The 19703-nt window shown below is 35.5% G+C and overlaps 1 protein-coding gene across 4 annotated transcripts in view; it reads right to left on the reverse strand.

The window, feature by feature from the left end:
• The window catches only part of TTC7B (tetratricopeptide repeat domain 7B), a 103826-nt gene that overhangs the window by 33927 nt on the left and 50196 nt on the right, over positions 1-19703 (reverse strand). For 2 of the 4 annotated variants that reach the window (XM_014311864.2, XM_031066179.1), the window contains exons 15-18: positions 10128-10244; positions 5906-6003; positions 2367-2531; positions 607-657 (exon numbers count right to left, since the gene is read on the reverse strand). In XM_014311864.2, the coding sequence (XP_014167339.1) occupies positions 607-657; positions 2367-2531; positions 5906-6003; positions 10128-10244 (431 nt within the window). The remainder of the gene's footprint in view (positions 1-606; positions 658-2366; positions 2532-5905; positions 6004-10127; positions 10245-19703) is intronic. The other 2 variants (XM_031066178.1, XM_005417835.2) reach the window with 2 other exon arrangements.

Raw genomic sequence — 19703 nt, forward strand, 5'->3', positions numbered from 1 at the left:
AGGTAAAGTAATCAATGAAAAATACAATTGAATGCTATGAACACAGCTTTATTAGGTAATCACTTAGAGAAAAAGAATATTAATTCATATCCTGACTAAAACAGCAGTTATTTATAGATCTATATTCTTCATTCTTTCTTATTTAGTCTGTTTTAATAATTTCATTATTTCAAAATGTACTCTTCATATATTTTACAAGCAAAACTTGCACCACAAAAGAAAGTAGTAGCTTATTATGAGTCATGTCAGTAGTTGCAGTATTGTGTTCTGGATCAGCGTACTTCTTTAGGAACAGCAGCGCTATAATACAATGTACTGGCAGTTGGCCATTGTGTTACACAAGACCGGCCTAATATATCTTTATTTGCAGTCCTCTAGAAATGAATACTGCCTCTTTAATTATTAAATGCAAGTGTTAGTTGAGTGCATTCAGGTCTCATAAATTACAGCCCTTAGGGTGACTGAATGGGCAAAGAGCATCAGCCTTGCTTTACACACTAACAAGCTTCAACTACTGATGGACAAAACATGTACGGCTTGTGCTAAAGGAAAAGGTGATTTTAGTCCTTCAGAAATTAATAGAACTGCACAGTCAATACTACTTACAAACTGAAAAAAGGGAGTAAACCCCATGAAAGTAAGCATCTGATGGATTGCCTTTGGATAGATCAAACCACAAATTACAATCCAAGGTAAGAAGAAAAAAATGTTACATAGAGATATATAAGGCAGAAATTGTAAGAAAGTCAAAGGATTTCTGATAACCTTCAAACTGTAAATCAGGTTGACAGGATTTCAAAAGATAAAAAAGCTAAATAAGATGCTACAACTCTAAAAGCATGTTCCTGTTCAACAGAAATTGGAAGTCAAGTCAATAATACAAAATGCCCTTGGCTTTTTTCACTAGAAAAAAAATTGAATTGAGCAATATATCGAAGATGAGATTTTCAGCCCCTAAAATTATATTAACATACTATAGGCATCTAGGGAAACTGCTCCTTACTCAGAGAGCTTTAACTTTCATTAATTATTGACACCATACAAAGGACTCCAATATCTTTTTTCTTCTTTTTCATGGTTCTGCTACTTCTCATACAAATGGTAGAAGCTCCTTTCCCTGAGGATACCGGAGCTTGGAAATGGAAAACTTTGGCTTCACATAATGGAATCTGTGCTTTGGCTTCATCATTCTTTCAGTTCACCTTCATTCTTGAGTAGGTTCTTACTAACAGCTTTGCAAAGAACAAGAACAAGTAATTTAATGTTAACTGGGATGTACTGTTTATAGCATAGGTCTGAAGAAGCTCAGCTCAATGACACCCAAACCTGTAATAGCAGCCAATCAGTTATTCAAATGCTTCAAGGAAGTCAGACTCGAACTTCTGTAGGACACAGATTTCCTGGCACTTACAGTTACAGGCTTACATATGAGCTAGAGTTTTCAAAACCCTGGTCTCATGTCAGCTATTTAACAAGTGAATTTTGCTAATACGTAAAGATTTATTTGCTACATTAGGCTTGGAATAAATATATTTGACATAAAACCGGTCTAAAGACTAGGTGTCAAAATTAAGATCAGATTATAGTAAATCCAGTGACAAAAGAAGTGCTATTTATAAAGGTATGAGTGAAGGACAATTTAAGAGAAATTAAAAGGAGTTAAAAGGTAATGGCTGAAAAACTACGTTGATTTTACCCTGCCACCTGAACTACTCTGGCAGCATTAGTGTACACTTTGTATTTAAACACCATGGAGACTGATCTTACAGCTCGTTTAAACTGGCATAATTTCAATTAACAGAAAGGCTCTTGACTTGAAACAGCAGAATGCTGATTTTCACTGCTCTAATGCCTCCTCCAAATCATTCCAATATGGCCTACCTGCATCATGATACACTGATATTTAGGCAATGGTTCTTTTCATGTGAATTTTTAGGGAATGTTTTGGTTATAACTAGTTAAAGGCTTTATGAAATTAAGTTATTAAAAACTGTCCAGATAATAGGAGATTCTGTGGCAGGGACAGTCTTGTTAGGCAAAAGATGCCAGCGCTGGAAATAATTTACGTCTGTAAATGCTACAAAGCAGCTTTGACCAATAATCTCTTTCACTGAACACCTATAATTCTCTGTAACATCCATGAGAACATGGATATTTCTGTAGCTTTACATCTTTTGGGATGAATAAAACAGTCTTCTCTGATGAAACTCTTAAAACCCATGCAGTATTTAATAAAAAACAGCTGAAAGGCCAGATTTCCCTGACACTGTTGAAACATAATCTATTCAACCACGGTTTATCAGCTGTGAAGATTATCAGAATAATACAGCACAAACATGCTCATCAGGAATAGAAAGCCAATTTACAGTGAGCAGGTGAACAGGGCTCAGGAACTTGGTCACAGTATGGAGAGGCTGCATGGGGCCAGACAAAGGTGTCTGGTTTAGGATGAGGATGAGGAAGATGAGAAGATACAAACAGTTGGAGAGGAGACTCTGTTCTTGAGAGAGAAGATGAGGAAGTATCAGAGGCTAAAAAGCGAAACAAAGAGAATGGTAAGGGGGTGTGGAGGGGGACTGGAAAGAAAAAAGATCCAACAGGGTTTAACGGACTCATGGATGCCAAAACTGCAAAGCATTTGTTTCACTTCTCGGTAAGATCAAAATGGCTCCTACATAAAATAAACATCACTTCTGAAAGTAACAACAAAAATACCCCTTTACTTATATGTGCTCTTCTTTCATACTAAATTAGATTTAAAGAGCAATAAAGTATTTTTGTCCTTATGTTCCAAGGCATGAATTAAAAAATATATATTTATGGAGAAAAAAGGCCAAAATCTAAAACTCACATAATATTGTTTCTTCCTATGATAAACTAGGTGGGCTGCAACCAAACTGAACAAAGGTTTTAAAAAGATTGATTGATTGATACCTTAAGCAAATAGTCAATCAGTCTGTAGAGATTTGCATTTTTTTGTTTGTCTTTGAATATGAAATGTGTCTGTGTCCCTGTGAGATTGATTGATTCATCAAAGCTCTTTTTTTCCCCCCCTCTACATTTATTTCCTTCATTGATATATACAAATATAACTGCATGCCACTCATGGCAAGCCAACTGAAACAGACAAGCTTAAAGTAAATTTGACATAGTTATTGATCAGGACATTAGAATCAACAGTCTAGCCTTGTAAGAAACCCACAATACAATCTTTTGATACGTTACAGGCTACACAAATTTAAACTTGAATCACTTTATCATTATAGGATGGGTAAGAGCTCCATATAAAGCAAGTTTTCAATCCTTTTTTTTTAAAGGTTAGCTTCTGCTTAATTGATAAATTTAAAAATATGAAGGATTTACACCCATTGCACTTGGAATTTTTTTGAAGGATTTTACATAAACTTCAAACTTGAATTTTAGCTCTCATTTCTTGATACTTAGATGACTGAATTCAGACTAGACAGGCAAAGGAGATCATCATCATCATCATCATCATCGATGGCAAGCAAAGTTATTAAGAGGAAAATTTCCAAAAGTTTACATGTATCCAGACATACAAATGTGTTCACAAAGTAGCATTACACGAGGAGGGGATCAAACATTTCCATCCGGAGAGGATTTTCAGCCAGAACATTTTTGCATTTTAACATTTGTTTACTAATTTGCCAAATTCCTTCTGCATTTCTAAATGCTGTGGATCCACAGATTTTGCAGATGAGCCCTTTCAGCCCTACAAAGGTTTAACATCTTGACCATCTATTGTTTCTATCATCTATCTGTTGTGAATAATATTTTATTGACAGTCTGCTTAAGCTTTCTCAAACACTAGGGCAAGCTTGACTGTTTTTATTCTTGTAGTACCATAATTTTTCAATTCCTGCAAAATGTTTATATAATATTCTGATGAAGAATTCTGGACAAATACTGGATGTGGAGCTTTTTTATATATGCAATTACATAGATTCAGTAGATAACAAAGTTCTAGTCCTTGCCAGAAATTGAGTACTGGTATTGCAACAAGGTTTCTCTGCTAAAATTAACAATAACAATTAAAATCCCACCAACAACCAAAATAAACTCCAACTTCCCTTTAAAAAAAAACAAAAAAACATAAGGGACATCTACCTACTGATCCTCCACAATTACCTTTTAGAAGATAAATAATAACAAATGGATCCCATATTTTAAATTTTCCATCTTGTTCTCCTTGACAATAGAGTTAAGTTCTAACAATACATCTGAGATTCAGAAAAAAATTCAATTTGGACCTGCTAGAAAAATCAGAATGTAAGCAGAGATCCTATTTGGATCAGGATATTGGCTGCAGGATTTCAATATGGAGCAAACTTCTTGAAAAGCTCACTGTTTTGAATGAGGGTTCATCTTTACTTAAAAGCATTGAGGACTATGCAATCTTTAAAGTGCACCCATTCACTGTGCTCTCAAGTATGGCAGGCATAAAATGCAACACCCTGAAGGTATAAATCATCACATGAATGTCCTCACTGGAAAAGAAACAAACAAAAACCACCACTAACCACAAAAAACCTTTCACAACACCCATCCCCAATGCACTTTTTTGAAGGCATAAAACTTTATCTATAGTTATGTCTATCTATATATATGTAGGAAATCCATATAACATAGTTATGCTCTTAAAAATGAAACAATCAGCTAGACTAGAATATAGAATGATCACCATAGCATGATAGAATGTTATCTTACCCCTTTTAATTATACAAATACAAGAAGACAGAAGATTCCATGTTAATTACTCCATATCATATTGCTGGTCTTGAAATCAAGAGACCTGATCTTTGCAATCAAAACTGCTTGCACTGTGCAAGCACAGAACACTACTTTACATTCAAAATTGAACATTCAATCAAATTTTAATTTTCAAAAGTTAAATAACTAAATTGGATTTTTCTCTACTGCACTATTGTGATATTAGACATATAGTACACATTTCAATGTGTCTCAATTTATGGGTACTCAAATTCATAGGCTGGCATATTTTCCCATAAGCTGTTAGTGGCAAACAGTGATTGAGCAGAAATACCTCCCTGAAAGGTCCCATGAAAAACATTCTTGTTGTTTTAAAACTCAGAAAAAAAAATTCAATATTTAGAACACAAGTAAGATATGGCAAAAGTTTTGAAATTAGCAGCATCATGATAATTCCTTCTGCAATCTCTGCAGAATGCATGGCTCACGTACTTTTTGATTGCATCATTTCTAAGGAATATTCGTTTGCACTGGGATAACTGAATATATTAATACAGGCAAATTATATATTGTCAGTATTTACAGACATGTAACAATTTTAGCTTTTATGTAGCATACCTGTGCACCACCATTTTTTATATGTATGTAAAAATACCACAGTATGTTTGATTTACAACAAATTTATTTTGCTTATAATGTCAAAGTATGTCCACAGTAAGCCTAGCCACCCATGTAATTATATTTTAACATCTATGTGAGATTTTAATTAATTAAAAACAATGTCTTTTATTCTTTTGACATTCAAAGTTCTCTGATTCTTTTTAAATTTATCTTTTAAACAAAAATATGCAAATATTGAATGAATGAAAAAGCACAGGACTTTGGCAAGCAGGCTAGTTCAGCATACTAATTTTTAGCCCTTGCATAAGGAAATACTACTAAATTCAGCAAGATCCATACCTTAGATATTTTAATTTACAGAGAACATGGTCAGCAAGTAGTTCGTAAGTTAAAAAGAAGAAAAAGAAATCTTATATCACACAATGTCTATTTTCACTTACATGACAATAATGAAAATATAATTTCATTCTGTAAAATCAAAAAAATAACTAATGCAAAATCTAGCTACAGCCAGATCACTTAACCTATTTTATTGCTCATATGCATTTCTTACCTGTTTCAGGATCACTGAAATCCGGCAATGTAATTGTATTGAGCTGTCGTCTGTCAGCAATAGCTCTGTCTAACAAGCTGCTCCCACGTCCAGAATCACTGTAATGAAGTACAGAAATTGTAAGCTATTAAAATACAAAATTATATACTGATATACAAGTTTCATGCTGCCCTACTCCCACAAAGGTTCTTGCTATAAAAGTTACTGCTATGACCAAATTTAGTACCAAGCACCACTAACCACTCACAGAGCGTTAAGCCAGTTGCATTAAAACAGAATTAAGCTGAGCAAAATTAAATCCTTATTTACTTCAGCAGTTCTGTTTTCATAATTAATACAACCAAAAAGGGAATAGTGGCTTTTAGTTTAATTCATAACTAACACCTCTACAGAAAGAATCTATTGTACCTTGAATATGATATGGGGTACAGGTTTCACAGAAAGCTGAGAGGGCAGGTATAAGTTTGAAAATCCACACTTTCTCTGGAATGAATAGAAAGGCTAAAGCCAGGACATCCAATTTTAGGTAAAGATGTTATAAAGGGCTGGTTTAGTTTTGTGGTTTCAGTTTTTCTAAATATATGCACATATTCATATTAACTGTCTAATGTTCAACTTGACTCTAACAGCATAGCAGAAACATTTAAACACTTCTAACATCTCAGGAGCATAAGCAGCAGCTGTGATTTTTACTGACTGCACCTGTGGGCAAACACACTTAACTTCTACTTTAGCAGTAAATCAGTATCTGCCCCTCAGACTTCTTGTAGATATGCCTCCTGGAAAACTAACTGCTCCTCCAACTATTAAAAATTCAGCACAAGAACTGGGACTGAAGAACTACATGTTTTTTCTCCTTCAGATGAGGCAAGCATTGAGACACATTGTCAGCAAAGTCTAAGGAAGCACATATGGGCATTCCTTCTTTAACATTCTATGGTTAATACAGTAATTTCATTTTTAGGATTGTTAAGTCTAGTACTATTCATTATCAATAAATATTTTCTTTAAAACCTCATTAAAAAAACAAACTACCCCACAAACTTAAAAGTAATTAAGCTTTAAAGCAGTTGAACTGTTAGCCCAACTTAGCAGAGTGCAATCTTTTTTGTCTGATTCTCCTGAAGAGAAAGAACTGTACAAAATTCCTTTAAATTTTTACAAGTTTAAAGTAAAGCTTGAGAAACTTTAATCTAAACTGCAAGCCTGGAATTCAGCACATCTCTCCATTTGCCTTGATTTTACAACTGCCTCCTTCTGAATTTGGATTGAAGTAATGGCAAGAATCCCCCAACAGTTCATAATAGTTGCAAAAGTCAGTGAAACAACATTCCCTATTTTTAGAGCTGTTATTAAAACGGTAGAATTAAAATTTTGCATTAGCATGACATTATTGCATTATTTCCTTACAAAATGACATCACTGTAGAAATCCACAAGAAACAGAGGGGAACTTTCTGGGCCGTGCACTACCAGCTATAGTTGTTACATCACTTGGTGTAAATTTTCTGTGGTAATCACTTCCTCAATCCACATGCAACCACACGCCAAATGTTGCTGACAAGTAGAGCCAGACCTACTGTCAATATCTTCTAAGCACAGCCCTGGCACTGTGGTTTGTTCCTTTTTCAAATGCAAACCATGAAGTGGAAAGGAATTCAACTATTTTCTAATGCATTTTAAGCAGTAGACTAATGGCAGACACTTAAATCTTCCAAGACTTGCACGACAAAATAATTTTAAAATTAATATTAACCACCTAATGAGAAAAAAGTTTGTATTTCAATTAAAGACAAAAGTTCTATATTGACTGAACAAAGGTAATTCACAGTATTGCATTTGGCCCTTTTTAAGGTATGTCTAGGTATTTGTGATTAATTTTTATTATTAAAATATTATTGAGGACACTAAACCCATGTTCCCACTAAATCTGATTCACTGCAGAAGAAATATTTAATATAAACCACAGCTTATCAAAAAAGTAAATTCTTATCTTATTAGGAAAATGATACACCAAATTAGTCTTCAGTCTAAATCATAATAGAAAAAGATATTTCAAGTAAGCATAAAAGATATTTAAATCTTTGAAGAACAATGTTATAAAAACGTTTAAAATTATTAAAAGACCTTTTATTACTGGCTCAAATAACTTTTTTATAAAGGCTTCCATTATTCCCAGCAGGAGACACAATTTTTAAATGATGCTTTGCAACAAAATTAAGTCTGTGTTAAAACTACAAAGTTTGAAAAATTAAAGTTTTCACAACAATCCCACATCATCATTCTTCAGTACAAGAGGAGTGCAGCTGGGTGAACAGAACTTCCCAGTCACGTTTCAGGTCTCAGTGATAACTGTTACCCCTTGGTAAGAGGTGGATGGATCTGGATCACTGTGATACAGTATGTGGGTACTCAGTCCTTCCATTTCCCACAGGCCAGTCAAAGGAAGACTCCAAATCTGTATCCTCATTCACTGCTTGATGTAACTCTAAATGTGTGATTTGGGAAACCTGGCTCCTTCTATCATGACACTTATCCACAGTTCCTGTTCATTCCATTCTAAATTTGATTTTAATGCACTACCATAACTTCAAGAAAAGACTTAGATGTCAAGATAAAAAAAATCAGTATGAAAAAAAAATCACATGAAAAGTAATCCTCACTAATTTTTCCACTTAGATGTTCTTGCAGGAGAATGGTGCCAAGGAGAGTTATCAAGCACTGCTGTTTGAAGGTGACACAGCCAAGAGTAAGTTTTCACAGTCCCTGCTGATGTCTGAAGGAGGCATTACTTAAAGTGTGTTTAACATGGCACAGTAGCTCTTAGCACAAGAACAACAAGGCAGTAATCACAAGTTATGATTAGAGCCCTGATATGATAACAGCAGAGATGGAAGGTGAAAAGTTGTGTTGGAGTACATGCAAAGCCAGTCTGAAATTAGGCTTGAACAGAAACTGTAGCTATTCTGCAAAGTGCAGTGTTTTGATACTAAACTCTTAACCCTGCCTGCCCACACACACAACCAGCTAACTAAAATAAAGCACCACCCACTAGGTTAGAAGAGAAATTTTCTCCCTGGCCCCTACTCCTCATTCAGTCACTTTGAATTTAAAAGATTCAGCTCAAGCCTGTCTGGTTATTGACATATTTGCTTTCTGTAACCTGAGTGATGCTCCCTGCTCCACAATGCAGTGTCGGGTCTCAGTATGCTGTGATTGACTCAGGTGCCCTCCCAGGTTTTTCCTGCCACACCCTCCAAACTTTGCTGCTCTGAATGCTCACTAGCTCCTTCCCTAAGCAGAGAAGCAGTCTGCCCTCTTCTGCCATTAGGTCAACTCTCTCAATCTTTAAGAGATGCATGTGTTTACATGCCTGGACTCAATGTACAGCAAAAACTGAATGCCCATCATACTGCTACACAGGTATCTGATGCCACCTGGTACATAGCTCTTCTGCTGTAGCATGTCTTCTCCAGAGGCTGTCAACCCTTCAAACAACCAGAGAGCAGGAAATTCTGCTTGTCTCCTTCACCAGGTATTTGATAAACATATTGAATAATACCAGCATGGATTTCTGCTAGGTAGCCTTCTCATTTGTTTCTCAGCTTATCTAAATATATACGGCAAAGGTCTTTCACAAAAGCATTTTGGAAACTCTAACAGTACTATAACAACTTATGTTTATACACTTATTAATGCCTATGAAGAACGTAAATAGGTTCATAAGCAAGACCTCCCTTGAAAAAAACAGCCATGCTGACTATGCAAGCACATGATTTCTATCCATGTGACCACTGATGCTTCCATTAGTTCTACTTAATGTCTTGTCTTCTTACATATTATTCAGTGAAAACCCTTGAACTAAATTCCTACTACAGCAATCTCTCCACTAGCCAATATAAAAGACTAAAACCCTGATCAGGAAACAAAACAAGACCATACCAGTACACTTAGAATTAGGTAACTCATTCGAGTTACCCAATCTGTGTAAACAGCCTTTATCATTGCAGAATTTAGTAGCTTTGGCATTTACCTCATAGAACCCTGGGTAGCTCCACATGACCATTAACTGGCATCTTTGAACATCACTCTCTAGATTTCCAGAGGACTCATTTGTTTATATGAAATACCAAAACAAGTAAATGCAAGACTTCTGACCTAATATTGCCCTGAAAAGCTACTAAGCAAGGTAGTGAGCAGCCCAGCACCGTACAGCATCTTACCTTGGGTTAGTTAGATTGTAGCAGGATTTCCAAATCTGGAGCATGTGTTTACAGGTAAGGAGAGCTTCATCTGGGCCTCTGCATAGGGACTCCAATTTGACTTTTGTAAACAGCAATCTAGTGAAAAGGAAAAAGAAGTTAAAAGAGATTCCAATTCAAGAAAAACATTTTTAAAGACAGCATCACACCAAACTGGAGAAAACTAAACTTCAAATACAGTAATAATTAAAGCTTAACGAACATAAATATCTAATGCCATCAAAGTAACAGTGCTTTTTACAAGATGCCTTTTTTGACTGGACAGAAGCAATAGATGACAGGATTTTCATTTTAATTAAAAAAAAAAGTTATAAAACAGTGTAGCTTATTGAAATTAACAGTACCACAGGAATCCACAGGATGTATCAAGTTGTAGGCTCTCCACCAAGATTAACCTAGATAGCTTTCCTAGTTATTTAAAGAGTATAAATACAATGTGACAATAAAGGAGCTAGTCCATTGGTAGGCACAGTTATAGGAGTGACAGCACCTAGGAACAGATAATACTAGAAAAATGCTAATTTAAAGGCAATTTTTAGCAAAATCACAGATGAAAGAGCCCATAGCATATATAGGAGGAGAGCATGCATATAAAACTGTTAGCCTACTTTCTGTTTTAAAACCCAGGTGTACTTTGGCATTTTATTCCACTGCAACCTTAATCATACTAAGTGAAAAATTTATATGATTGCTCATATGGTTTGCGTGGGAAGACTGAGAAGGGTGTAGAGGGGGGATGTGTGAAAGCTCAGAAGTTTCTTATCCCAAATACAAACTTGGAGGCTGCTAATAGTAACTGAAAAGTGCAGAGAGTTTTCTCAAGAATAAGAAATTACATCAAGTTATAGTAGTTAAATCTTCAGCATTGCACTGAGCATCCTTGGCAGAGATTACCCAGCATGTAAATCCAAAAATGAATCACACAACCTTAAGTGTGCAATGTGTGCATTGTGGGACTGAGGAAGAAACCAAAGGCACTTTGCAGTGTTAGTCAAGAAAATGAGCACCTGCCAGGTACAGAATGTAATACAAAGTCCCACTTGATATCTTGTAAGAATGTAGAGCAGTGTAATCACCCTGTAATGTAGAGCAGTCATACTAGCTTAGCTTTCTTCCTATCAGTAAATTGGATTTGAGTATAAAGGGAATATATGGATAACTTAAAGTTGTATTTCATTTGGCAGAGATGTCCTCTCTAGATACTCATTTAACAGTGACTATATCACTGAAAAAAAAGCATGTCCAGGTCTGTCCATCATTTTACTCACAAGAGAAGGAAATATGATAAATAACATCCTCCTTCCTTCACACTCCCCTCATCTACTCTACCCTTAACACATGCACATGCAAGCCTCACCCAAAGAGGAGCAAGACCTAGGCATCAAAACCTGCAACCAAAATCACAGGAATTTGTCTCATACAATCCCCTTCCTGCTTCTCTGTAAGATAGTACATTTGACATTTTGAGGAGCCTAGAGAAGCTCAATTTCTTAAAATTGTGATCATAAAGCATTTTACAAAAGTTATGGAACATAATCAATTCAGAAGCACTGAATTTGCAAGTAATTCTAGAGTCAATAATCATAATATATACCTTATTATGTACAGTTTACAGATAGACTGAATTTCCATTAACAGTATTCAAGTATTTAAGAATTTTAGGGATTTTGTAGCAGAGGGAAGGCACAGGGTCAGCAAAATGCTAAGATTCAACAAGGAAAATTTAAAAGGAAAAATGAAGCAAAGAATAGAAACTGAGGGGATTTGGTTATTAAGAAATTACTTAAAAGCACATGTACAACATAACAGGAATCAGTGCAACAAAAATGTTGGAACATGGGCTACTAGTGTATGATTCAGCTTCAAGACAGCAGAAGACAAATATACTCGTAAGAATGAAAGCAACACCTCAGTTTGGTGCTTTTGGATGCACATGTTGCAACATCATTCCTGTTTCTTGTGCATTATGGCAGTCAACAGGACAGGGTGTTCACATATTTTCCAAAATACAAACAACAAACAAACAAACAAATATTTGCAATTCTAATAAAGAAAGGCTAGGACATTGTATCTAATAAATAAAGTACACTGGTGTAGGATTATCCACACTATAGAAAAAATAATCTTGTGAGTAGAAAAGGTTGCATTTATAAAGCCACACAAAGCAGCTTCCCTGGATCCAATTAATATTTGGACTATAAATTTTAAAAGAACTAAGACACCTCAGAAAACTGAAACATGATGTTAACAATAAAATGAAAACCTGCCAACTATGCATACCTGACAAATGGGGGAAGGGAAGAGGAAGGAGGCAACAGAAAGGAGGAACACCATATGACAAAGAGATCTCCCATATTACCTCTATTTTATCAAGTTCCCTTGAAACATGGCTGGAGGTATAAGCAGCTCAGGGATAAGTATTACCAAGAAAGTTTTAGAAACCAAGAGGTAGGTTATCTGAAAAAAGATTTTCTGAAAGGTCAACTTCAAGCATCTGTGAAAACAGCTCTTCTGGAATACAGCCTGCATTACAGACACAGAGAATTTTAAACCTTACAAGAAGTTTTGATACACTACTAAAATTATGAAGAATAGATAAAAACTATCAAGTGACAGGATGATAAAAATTAAGCTGTAGATTTTATGAGCATCATTATCTGTTTGTGCCTGTTTGACACAAAAAAAATCAGAAATTTAAATTACTGGCACGTGCTGGAATAACACTCCATTAAGAATAGAAGTACTGAAGAAAAAACAATATTCAAGAAAGAAATTAAGAATAGAACAATGTGTGTCAGAGATGTAGAATAAATACAACAGATAAGAACAGAAATCTGTTTGGGTCAAATCCTTTGGGGAAGGGAAGTAGGTAAAACAGGTTCTTTCAAAGACAGACTAATAGACCATTTGTTCCAGCAACAGTGTTTTCTATGGATGCAGATCTTTAACATAGCTAAAAATAAAGTGAATTGTATCATTTTAGGAGACTAATTACCCAGACATAAAATGAAGAACAAATCAAACTCTTAAGTGGAAAGACTTAGTTATTCTTGGAGCTAATAGCTGATAAATTTATGAAATAGCTACTGAAGCAGCAAATGACTCCATTACTTGCAGCCTGTTCTCACTAACTAATGAGGATATTATAAAACAGCTGCTCATAACCTAATCCATACATTACTGGATTTTTATTTAAACAAAGAATGAAAAATTCCAAACAGGTTTATAATTAGGTCTTTGAATGTCAGTGACACATAACTTGATAGCGACAGTTAGCAAAGACATCCGAGATGCAGCAGAAGCCTGGTGTTTAACACAAGGATGCTCAGACATTTAAGGATCTGTGTCTCAAGTTGAATGGGTAAAACTCCATGTGTGACAAGCCAATCATTCAGAAGATGTGCAAGTAAGACATCAGAAGTGTGCAGAGATCCTATCAAGAATAGCAGGGGACAAAAGAGCAACACAAAAAGCTGCATCTTATGTACATTGGTAAAAAGGAAAGCTAAACTACACTTGAACACTAAAATTATACACTAAAATTGTAGTCTTTTAAGGCTTTTTTGTATCAAAGTAGGAAAAAGGAGAAAATGTATTTACTAAATGGGGATGAATATTAAGAATATTCAGGAATGAACCCCCAACCTTCACCATAATCTTTACCTATGTTGTCTGAGATATGAAAACTATGACAAATGAGGAACAGGAACACTTTAAGAATGACTAAAGGCAGTAAAAAAATAATCCATTTCTCAGAATTATGGAAACAATGATGCATAGGATTGTCCTTTTTAAAGTAAAACTTCAAAGAAAACATCATTTCTGGAATGAGTGGGGAACAGCATCTATATTGCCAATGATTTTGTCAGGAGGGAAGGAGCATCAAACAACCTGTGTAACCATTATTCCAGACCAGAGCTGCCTATCAGCTGGGCTCATCAAGGTAAGACAGCTGTGAAGAGTCCAGATGCAATTCAGGGACTACTCATTGGAACAGAAGAAGAAAGACACAGGGGCATTGTACAATATCCCAGTGAGACCACACCTGGAATGTTGTATGTAATTCTCATTGCAACAGCTAAAAAACCCACGCACTTGAGGAATTTCAAATTGGAGCAGCTGCACAGAAAGGCTGTAAGGGTGATCCATTTCCTGGAAACTACAGAGTACAAAAGATACTTCATTTAGTCAGTCTAGCAGAAAAAAAAAAGCTGAGAAGAAGTACAAATTCTTTCTATAAATACAGATGAGACAAGCAGCAGGAAGGGAAAAGAACAATTTACCTAGAGGAAATTGTTTCCACAAAAACAAGTATATCTAAAGGCCATTCAGACTACTAAAACACTAAGGGTGGGAATCAGGTCTCCTAATTTATAATTAGTTTGTAGAAAGGACTACTTCCTCACAGTTTGTTTTGTTTTCACCACAGAAGAGGTGGTGCAAATAACCGAACTTCTTAAAATACAACTGGTAAGTTCATGAAAAGTATTACAGATAGGACCACTATAATAATGGGGCCTCGTGCCATCTAAGGTTCTTGCTACTGCTGTATTGCCTAATCAGTGCAAACTAATCTATTAATCCATGATCTGAAGCTTTCTTTACCATCCAACCATTGTAATTTGTAGCAAAGAACTTATGAATCTCCAAAATAGAATTGTTGTCCTAATTCTCATCCAGCCCATTTCACTTTTTGAAAATGCTGCAACCACCCCAATTTCCTTCCATAGCAACTCTTACAATGTTAGGAGATCAATAGAAGTTGATTGGTCCAATACTGGCTTAAGCTATTGAAGGTATTTCTAATCTGTTGAATGAAACAAAAATCTGAAGTATGGAAGACTGAGCTCTGCTATGTGACAGGTAACACTACTAATGCTGAAAACTCTTGGTTATATCAGTGAACAGATACTGCTCACCTCAAGCATCATTTTAAAACCTGCTGCTTTGCTTTAGGGATCAAGTCAGCCATTTCCACAAGTTGCTGTGCACTGTAAGAGCACAATGGCTTGGATCAGCCATAGTTGGATATCTGTATTTAATTCACTACTGCATGGATGAGACCTGCCTTACATTCTGTGATCCTTTCTTCAAATCAAGCAACATGACACACTGTGATGCTTCCCCCAGACCTGCCTGCTACAGCCCTGTCACTCAGTGCAGTAGTAATCAGGAATCTCCCTAAAGTCCCTCAGACTAAGCAACACCCTACAGGAAACTTATAGTTCCACTAGACTTCTTTTGAAGAGTCCATTTCCCCATATCCTGATCAAAACTGATCAGAATGCTCTATTTTCAGTTAGTGTTGGAAGCAAATTTCATTATTATTCTCTTATTATACAAACGATTTACATCATTCAGAGCTTGAAGAAAATAAGAAAGAGTTGTATATAACTCTTAAAAGTATATGCATTGAAAATTATAGTGTAAAGCATCAAAAGCCTTGCTGGGAAACCTAAGAACCACCATAGGAAAATAAAATTTAAAAGAATGCATCAAATCTACTTGCTTAGAATGCAGGATTAAAAATACAACTACTTTGGTTTATGTTTAACCTACTTGGAGTAAACTGAGTAAGTTTTAAGAGAACCTTTTTAAATAATTGAAGAGTTTGCTGAGAGTAACTTCAGCTAACAGTATTTTTTACATGACAATCAATTATTAAAAATGTTAGGACATAATTAATATACTGGCAGTCCCATAATTATGAGTACAAGCAACAAACAAACCACACAAAGTATCAAACAACAGTCTGATCTCCCAGAAAACCACATCAATTTATACAACAGCTTAACTAGAATAATAAACTTGATATGTAATCAGTTCTGATAGATAGCCTGTTACTTACGAGAGCATAAAAGAAATGTGGCAAATACCAGTTCTGTGGAGTTCTATAATACTGCATTTCACTTTTAAGTGCTTATTTGATACATTCCACAACTTCAAATCCTCCAATGCTAGAAGAATTCAAAAGAAGTTCTGGCTTTAAAACCAAGCACTATATTAAAAAAGCAAAGAAAACCCCCTTAAAAAAACCAACCCCAACAAGAACTATCAAACAAACAACACTCCCAAAAAACCCCCTCACCAAGTCTAATCTCATGACTTGTAAAATCCTAGACTAACTGGTTTGACAATAATTCTGCACTAAAAAAAACCACAAAAAGGACGATGCAGAATGTAATGCTAAAGATACTGAACTCTGAAAAGAAACTCTTTTTTAACAGACAATGTAGACTTCAGATTATCTGAATTTAAGGGAAAAATAAATATGGTGATGTAGAGCTTACATTCACTCGCATACTTCATATAGTTTGATGTCATTTCTGTAACAAACTGTGATAGTGTCAACTGCTTGCGCAAATTAAGCAGGTTAACTTTGAAATCCCACAGAATAACTGAAGTGGGAAAGCAGTACACAGATTGCACAAAATTTAGGGGAACAAATATTATTCAAAATTGATTATTTGCAGGAATATAAATCTATTGACCTTTCCAGATAAAGTGTTAGCAAGTCAGTCCTTGCACTCAACAATTACATACATAGGAAAACTTCCGATGATTGACAGGGACCATAAGAAATGAGGAAGTAGGAGGGAAGCCAAACCTTGGCATGGTCAGTTTTCTTTGTGTCAGTACAGGCTGTGAGCAAGTGCCCTTCTAAAATCCTTGTAATTACTCATAAATGAATAGTTTAGAAGAAAAAAGGTAAAATTAGAAGAAAATCCTGAAGTTCCCAGTGTTTATCTCATTCACAATCCAGATTTTGACAATAGTTTACTGTCTGCAAGTTGATAGCTTCTTTTAGAAGGAGAAGGTAGAGCTGACTGCCTTAAAATTCTTCACTTGAGAATTTCAATTGAATCCAACAGAACTCTAATTTACAAGTAATACACCCCCTAATGCAAAGATCCTTATAAAACACAGTAGGAAACTTCATGAAGAAACTGTTCAGCAGCATGGCTTAATAGCTGTCAGGCCAAATTTCTTTTTAAAAATTAAATATATAGATATTGGAACAAATGTGCCTTTGCAATCTATATGTGGAAACACATCATAAAAATAACAAACCAAGAGGCAAATAAGAATGCCAGCAAACAGGTAGTTGAATCAAAGTCCCCAGTGAAGCAATTATGCTCAAAGTAATTAATACAACCCTTCCCAAGAGATGCGATGCAGGTGCTTCTCTGTGTAATGATGTAATAAATGTTATTGAAATATTTCTGGCTCACATGTGATGAAAACTGGCTACAGTGCCAGGCATAACTGAAAGGCTGGAGAACATGCCCTTAGAAACATCAGAAAGGACGTTGGGAGGTGGTCTTCTTACAAAAGCTACCATCAAGAGAATGGAGGCACCAGGATTGCAGAGGGATTAGCAAATTATGATATAAAAACCAATGGCTGGAAAGAAACCAAGCAGGGATAAATTGAAATTAAAAACAAAAATGCAGTCTTAATGAAGAGTGCAACTCCAGCACTGAAACAAGATACCACATGCTACAATGGTTTCTCCAGGTTTTGATGTGCTCTTATCAAGACTGAAGTTCTCTGGAAGAGATGCTTTAGCTAAACCTATTTTTAATATAAAAAGTAAAGCAAATGTAGGAATTTCTAATTTATAGACAGTCAGGGGGTTTAAGACTTGATCCTCCTGGCCTCAAACTATTAATTCAAGCATGCAGTTTTGACAGCTGTCCCTTTAACACTTGCTGTAAAAAAGCTTACAGCTAGTTTCACATTACTCCACTCCCAAATACCTGCCCCATCAGCAAAACACAAAATGACACAATCGTAAAAATTTAACCTACAGGGAGAATGACAACATGAAACTGGACAGACTGTGAAAGATACATAGATTTATAAAGGATGTGTTTATGCATTCAGAGATCTTAGATGCAACCATGATAATCAAAGTACAGAAAGAAACTTATAGAGGTGTCTTCTGCAATTGCAAAATGAGCTGCTGCACAGTCAGTCTACTCCATGTTGAGTATTCAAGGAAAGTTCCATTACCAGGAAATACATAAATATAAAGAGTTCATTATAAAACATGAAAAATCATCATTTGTAAGTACCTTGAAATCACTAAATGCCCAACACTGGCAACAGGAGGTCAAGCAAACAAATCTAGTTTTTTAAAATCTCTAGGAAAGCATTTAGCTTAAAAAAATAAATGTCCTGAATTGTTTCTCAATCAGTCACCAAACCTTCTCCAACACTGGCTGCACAGATCCCAAGTACTGGGAAGCTCATATACACACAGAAACATGGATGAAATAAAAATAGGCTGCTCAGACTGCTATTTGAAGCATGACTCTCAAAAAAGCATAAGAAGCAACAAAACCAGCCCTCAAGCCCCAAAATAACAAAATTTTGTGGAAATCATGAATATGTTTGGTATCCATTGGATGGCCTTCCTTGCACCCTATTATTCCCCACATATTTGTTCCCAGAGCAGTCAGATCTGTGATTTTTGGTGCAGTATGTGAATACTGTATTCCATATTATGAACTCAATGTCCTTAAGAAAATGTAGATCTCTAAACTATAATGAAGATAGTTTCTGACTAAAGCCAGAACAAATTAGTTATACTTGAAAACTTTTTATTTGCCTGCCTTGAATTCCCTGCAGCGTCCAGCTCATGACCCAAACTGGGACTCTTTCAATCAAGTTTCAAAAATCTACAGCCTAGCAAACATAATTCAGGGGTAAGACCCCGAGGCCAACGACCAATTTGTTATATAAAGTAATATCTACCTATCAACGATGTCTTTTTTAATGGACCATTCAGTAAAAGCATATAACAACAACCAAAGGGGAAGAGGGATCGGGGAGTGAGATAGAATAGCCCAGGATAAAAAGAAAAAACACAAGCAAATGATACTGTGCTTCATGACTTACAGAAAAATCATTCCTGAGAACAAATTCATTTAACTCCCAATAGAAACAGGATCAAAATTGAATGAACTTGAAAATTCATGTTGTCAAATATTGACAAGAATGCATACACAAGCCTGAAAGGCATGATTTTGGCAAGCACAGAACATCACTACTTCTTGTCCAATATTATATTATCATCTTTTCCTCAAATAATTCCCGGTGCTCTATTTATCAAGAGAAAAAATCCACAAAAGCACAAGTTTTTACGGCACCACACACTGCAGTGCAACTACAACTGACCTTGGGAAAGCAGAACAGGGTAGTCTGTTTCCTTCAGTTGATAAATATCTTCCTGTCCCACAAAACATTTTGTGTATATGTATAATCCAACACTGCCTGTACCAACCAGTTCTTTTTTATGCCCACCTGGACATTTCCAAGAAGGAAACAAGTTTTTTACTCACTCAGCTGAGAGGAATGTTAAAAGGCCCAATGATTCTGGGAAATCTAATGCAGCTCAAAAGAGCCCTTGAGGGTCAGGAAGTAAAGATTTAATAGTTTTCAGAGGAATGACATATTGGCCTGATGCTTCTGTGAAATATTCTTGGAAGAAAAAAAATTTCCATCACACTTCAAGAAATGTAAATGTTTAAA

Source organism: Geospiza fortis, unplaced genomic scaffold (genome assembly GCF_000277835.1).
Source record: "Geospiza fortis unplaced genomic scaffold, GeoFor_1.0 scaffold23, whole genome shotgun sequence".
Lineage (NCBI taxonomy): Eukaryota > Metazoa > Chordata > Aves > Passeriformes > Thraupidae > Geospiza > Geospiza fortis.